General features: G+C 57.4%; 1 protein-coding gene across 5 annotated transcripts in view; it reads right to left on the minus strand.

The window, feature by feature from the left end:
- The window catches only part of SHTN1 (shootin 1), a 77,726-nt gene extending 72,075 nt beyond the window's left edge, over positions 1 to 5,651 (minus strand). For 4 of the 5 annotated variants that reach the window (XM_069754395.1, XM_069754393.1, XM_069754394.1 and 1 more), the window contains exon 1: positions 5,546 to 5,651. In XM_069754395.1, the coding sequence (XP_069610496.1) occupies positions 5,546 to 5,615 (70 nt within the window). In that variant the 5' untranslated portion in view covers positions 5,616 to 5,651. The remainder of the gene's footprint in view (positions 1 to 5,545) is intronic. The other variant, XM_069754396.1, reaches the window with a different exon arrangement.
- Positions 5,652 to 6,000: the final 349 nt, after the last annotated feature.

Here is a 6,000-nt window from a genome sequence, read left to right on the forward strand (position 1 = left end):
CAAGAGACACAGAGAGAAAGCAAGAGACACAGAGAGACAGCAAGAGACAGCAAGAGACACAGAGAGACAGCAAGAGACACAGAGAGACAGCAAGAGACACAGAGAGACAGCAAGAGACACAGAGAGACAGCAAGAGACACAGAGAGACAGCAAGAGACACAGAGAGACAGCAAGAGACACAGAGAGACAGCAAGAGACGCAGAGAGACAGCAAGAGACGCAGAGAGACAGCAAGAGACGCAGAGAGACAGCAAGAGACGCAGAGAGAGACAGCAAGAGACGCAGAGAGACAGCAAGAGACGCAGAGAGACAGCAAGAGACGCAGAGAGACAGCAAGAGACGCAGAGAGACAGCAAGAGACGCAGAGAGACAGCAAGAGACGCAGAGAGACAGCAAGAGACACAGAGAGACAGCAAGAGACACAGAGAGACAGCAAGAGACACAGAGAGACAGCAAGAGACACAGAGAGACACAGAGAGACAGCAAGAGACACAGAGAGACAGCAAGAGACACAGAGAGACAGCAAGAGACACAGAGAGACAGCAAGAGACACAGAGAGACAGCAAGAGACACAGAGAGACAGCAAGAGACGCAGAGAGAGACAGCAAGAGACGCAGAGAGAGACAGCAAGAGACGCAGAGAGAGACAGCAAGAGACGCAGAGAGACAGCAAGAGACGCAGAGAGACAGCAAGAGACGCAGAGAGACAGCAAGAGACGCAGAGAGACAGCAAGAGACGCAGAGAGACAGCAAGAGACACAGAGACACAGAGAGACAGCAAGAGACACAGAGAGACAGCAAGAGACACAGAGACAGCAAGAGACACAGAGAGACAGCAAGAGACACAGAGAGACAGCAAGAGACACAGAGAGACAGCAAGAGACACAGAGAGACAGCAAGAGACACAGAGAGACAGCAAGAGACGCAGAGAGACAGCAAGAGACGCAGAGAGACAGCAAGAGACGCAGAGAGACAGCAAGAGACGCAGAGAGACAGCAAGAGACGCAGAGAGACGCAGAGAGACAGCAAGAGACGCAGAGAGACAGCAAGAGACGCAGCGAGACAGCAAGAGACGCAGCGAGACAGCAAGAGACGCAGAGAGACAGCAAGAGACGCAGAGAGACAGCAAGAGACGCAGAGAGACAGCAAGAGACGCAGAGAGACAGCAAGAGACGCAGAGAGACAGCAAGAGACGCAGAGAGACAGCAAGAGACCCAGAGAGACAGCAAGAGACACAGAGAGACAGCAAGAGACACAGAGAGACAGCAAGAGACGCAGAGAGACAGCAAGAGACACAGAGAGACAGCAAGAGACGCAGAGAGACAGCAAGAGACGCAGAGAGACAGCAAGAGACGCAGAGAGACAGCAAGAGACGCAGAGAGACAGCAAGAGACGCAGAGAGACAGCAAGAGACAGAAGAGACGCAGAGAGACAGCAAGAGACGCAGAGAGACAGCAAGAGACGCAGAGAGACAGCAAGAGACGCAGAGAGACAGCAAGAGACGCAGAGAGACAGCAAGAGACGCAAAGAGAGACAGCAAGAGACGCAGAGAGACAGCAAGAGACACAGAGACAGCAAGAGACACAGAGAGACAGCAAGAGACACAGAGAGACAGCAAGAGACACAGAGAGACAGCAAGAGACACAGAGAGACAGCAAGAGACACAGAGAGACAGCAAGAGACACAGAGAGACAGCAAGAGACACAGAGAGACAGCAAGAGACACAGAGAGACAGCAAGAGACACAGAGAGACAGCAAGAGACACAGAGAGACAGCAAGAGACACAGAGAGACAGCAAGAGACACAGAGAGACAGCAAGAGACACAGAGAGACAGCAAGAGACACAGAGAGACAGCAAGAGACACAGAGAGACAGCAAGAGACACAGAGAGACAGCAAGAGACACAGAGAGACAGCAAGAGACACAGAGAGACAGCAAGAGACACAGAGACAGCAAGAGACACAGAGACAGCAAGAGACACAGAGACAGCAAGAGACACAGAGAGACAGCAAGAGACACAGAGAGAGACAGCAAGAGACGCAGCGAGACAGCAAGAGACGCAGCGAGACAGCAAGAGACGCAGAGAGACAGCAAGAGACGCAGAGAGACAGCAAGAGACGCAGAGAGACAGCAAGAGACGCAGAGAGACAGCAAGAGACGCAGAGAGACAGCAAGAGACGCAGAGAGACAGCAAGAGACGCAGAGAGACAGCAAGAGACGCAGAGAGAGACAGCAAGAGACGCAGAGAGAGACAGCAAGAGACGCAGAGAGACAGCAAGAGACGCAGAGAGACAGCAAGAGACGCAGAGAGACAGCAAGAGACGCAGAGAGACAGCAAGAGACGCAGAGAGACAGCAAGAGACGCAGAGAGAGACAGCAAGAGACGCAGAGAGAGACAGCAAGAGACGCAGAGAGAGACAGCAAGAGACACAGCGAGACAGCAAGAGACGCAGAGAGAGACAGCAAGAGACGCAGAGAGAGACAGCAAGAGACGCAGAGAGAGACAGCAAGAGACGCAGAGAGAGACAGCAAGAGACGCAGAGAGAGACAGCAAGAGACGCAGAGAGAGACAGCAAGAGACGCAGAGAGAGACAGCAAGAGACGCAGAGAGAGACAGCAAGAGACGCAGAGAGAGACAGCAAGAGACGCAGAGAGACAGCAAGAGACGCAGAGAGACAGCAAGAGACGCAGAGAGACAGCAAGAGACGCAGAGAGACAGCAAGAGACGCAGAGAGACAGCAAGAGACGCAGAGAGACAGCAAGAGACGCAGAGAGACAGCAAGAGACGCAGAGAGACAGCAAGAGACGCAGAGAGAGACAGCAAGAGACGCAGAGAGACAGCAAGAGACGCAGAGAGACAGCAAGAGACGCAGAGAGACAGCAAGAGACGCAGAGAGACAGCAAGAGACGCAGAGAGACAGCAAGAGACGCAGAGAGACAGCAAGAGACGCAGAGAGACAGCAAGAGACGCAGAGAGAGACAGCAAGAGACGCAGAGAGAGACAGCAAGAGACAAAGAGAGAGACAGCAAGAGACACAGCGAGACAGCAAGAGACGCAGAGAGAGACAGCAAGAGACGCAGAGAGAGACAGCAAGAGACACAGCGAGACAGCAAGAGACGCAGAGAGAGACAGCAAGAGACGCAGAGAGAGACAGCAAGAGACGCAGAGAGAGACAGCAAGAGACGCAGAGAGAGACAGCAAGAGACGCAGAGAGAGACAGCAAGAGACGCAGAGAGAGACAGCAAGAGACGCAGAGAGAGACAGCAAGAGACACAGCGAGACAGCAAGAGACACAGCGAGACACAGAGACAGCAAGAGACACAGAGACAGCAAGAGACACAGAGACAGCAAGAGACACAGAGACAGCAAGAGACACAGAGACAGCAAGAGACACAGCGAGACAGCAAGAGACACAGAGACAGCAAGAGACGCAGCGAGACAGCAAGAGACGCAGCGAGACAGCAAGAGACACAGAGAGACAGCAAGAGACGCAGAGAGACAGCAAGAGACACAGAGAGACAGCAAGAGACACAGAGACAGCAAGAGACGCAGAGAGACAGCAAGAGACGCAGAGAGACAGCAAGAGACGCAGAGAGAGACAGCAAGAGACGCAGAGAGAGACAGCAAGAGACGCAGAGAGAGACAGCAAGAGACGCAGAGAGAGACAGCAAGAGACGCAGAGAGACAGCAAGAGACACAGCGAGACAGCAAGAGACACAGAGACAGCAAGAGACACAGAGACAGCAAGAGACACAGAGACAGCAAGAGACACAGAGACAGCAAGAGACACAGAGACAGCAAGAGACACAGAGACAGCAAGAGACACAGAGACAGCAAGAGACACAGAGACAGCAAGAGACACAGAGACAGCAAGAGACACAGAAACAGCAAGAGACACAGAGACAGCAAGAGACACAGAGACAGCAAGAGACGCAGAGAGACAGCAAGAGACACAGCGAGACAGCAAGAGACGCAGAGAGACAGCAAGAGACACAGCGAGACAGCAAGAGACACAGAGAGACAGCAAGAGACGCAGCGAGACAGCAAGAGACACAGAGAGACTGACCGTCTCCCCCCTCACTGACCGTCTCTCCCCCCCCCACTGACCGTCTCCCCCCCTCACTGTCTCCCTCCCTCACTGACCGTCTCCCCCCTCACTGACCGTCTCCCCCCCCTCACTGACTGTCCCCCCTCCTCACTGACTGTCCCCCCTCCTCACTGACTGTCTCCCCCCCTCACTGACTGTCTCCCCCCCTCACTGACTGTCTCCCCCCCTCACTGACTGTCTCCCCCCCCTCACTGACTGTCTTCCCCCCTCACTGACTGTCTCCCCCCCCACTGACTGTCCCCCCTCCTCACTGACTGTCCCCCCTCCTCACTGACTGTCTCCACCCCCACTGACTGTCTCCCCCCCCACTGTCTCTCTCCCCCCCTCACTGACTGTCTCCCCTCCTCACTGACTGTCTCCCCCCCACTGACTGTCTCCCCCCCTCACTGACTGTCTCCCCTCCTCACTGACTGTCTCCCCCCCCCACTGACTGTCTCCCCCCCCACTGTCTTCCCCCTCACTGACTGTCTCCCCCCCCACTGACTGTCTCTCCTCCTCACTGACTGTCTCCCCTCCTCACTGACTGTCTCCCCCCCCCCCCCCACTGACTGTCTCCCCCCCCACTGACTGTCTCCCCCCCCACTGACTGTCTCTCCTCCTCACTGACTGTCTCCCCCCCCCACTGACTGTCTCCCCCCCCACTGACTGTCTCCCCCCCCCACTGACTGTCTCCCCCCCCACTGACTGTCTCCCCCCCCACTGACTGTCTCTCCTCCTCACTGACTGTCTCCCCTCCTCACTGACTGTCTCCCCCCCCCACTGACTGTCTCCCCCCCCACTGACTGTCTCCCCCCCCACTGACTGTCTCTCCTCCTCACTGACTGTCTCCCCCCCCACTGACTGTCTCCCCTCCTCACTGACTGTCTCCTCTCCTCACTGACTGTCTCCCCCCCTCACTGACTGTCTCCCCCCCCTCACTGACTGTCTCCCCCCCTCACTGACTGTCTCCCCCCCCTCACTGACTGTCTCCCCCCCCACTGACTGACTGTCTCCCCCCCTCACTGACTGTCTCCAGTATCTTCCCGTCCTGCTCTCGGTCATGGCTGACACCAGGGAGCAGCAGTAGCTGCAGTCTCTGCCCCTGTCCATGGTCCTGGAGACCCCGGGCCGGAGGCCTCCGCTGTCTCCGCAGCACAGGGCGGGGATGGGAGCGGCAGAGATCCGGGCCGGGGAGCGCACGGGAGCGGCGGGGTCACCCCGTCCTCACCCCGCCGTCACCCCGTCCTCACCCCGCCGTCACCCCGTCCTCACCCCGTCCTCACCCCGTCCTCACCCCGCCGTCACCCCGTCCTCACCCCGTCCTCACCCCGTCCTCACCCCGTCCTCACCCCGCCGTCACCCCGCCGTCACCCCGCCGTCACCCCGCCCTCACCCCGCCCTCACCCCGTCCTCACCCCGCCGTCACCCCGCCGTCACCCCGCCGTCACCCCGTCCTCACCCCGCTCCTTCAGGCCGGCCAGGATCCGCAGCTCCCGGGTTTCCTCTTCTTCTTCCCCGGAGCGAATCATCGCGACCGACGGCAAAATACTGAGCACCGGAAGTGGAGAGCGGGGGCGGGGCCAGTGTCACCTGCGCGTCACTCCCCGCAGAGCCCCGCCCCCAGGCAGGTGACCGCCCCGCCCCCTCCACAGGTGTGAAGAGACACAGACCGGGACTGACCTGAAGCTGCAGACTCCAGCAGGACGGGACGTTCCCCCCGGGCATTGTAGGTACACAGGCCACTGCTCACATGGTGACCGGATAATATCTTTATACACCTGTAGACAGGGCCGGACTGGACTAACATTCCGCCCGGGCATTGTAGTCACACAGGCCACTGCTCACATGGTGACTGGATAATATCTTTGTACACCTGTAGACAGGGCCGGACTGGACTAACATTCCCCCCGGGCA

This window comes from Ranitomeya imitator, chromosome 2 (genome assembly GCF_032444005.1).
Source record: "Ranitomeya imitator isolate aRanImi1 chromosome 2, aRanImi1.pri, whole genome shotgun sequence".
Classification (NCBI taxonomy): Eukaryota; Metazoa; Chordata; class Amphibia; order Anura; family Dendrobatidae; genus Ranitomeya; species Ranitomeya imitator.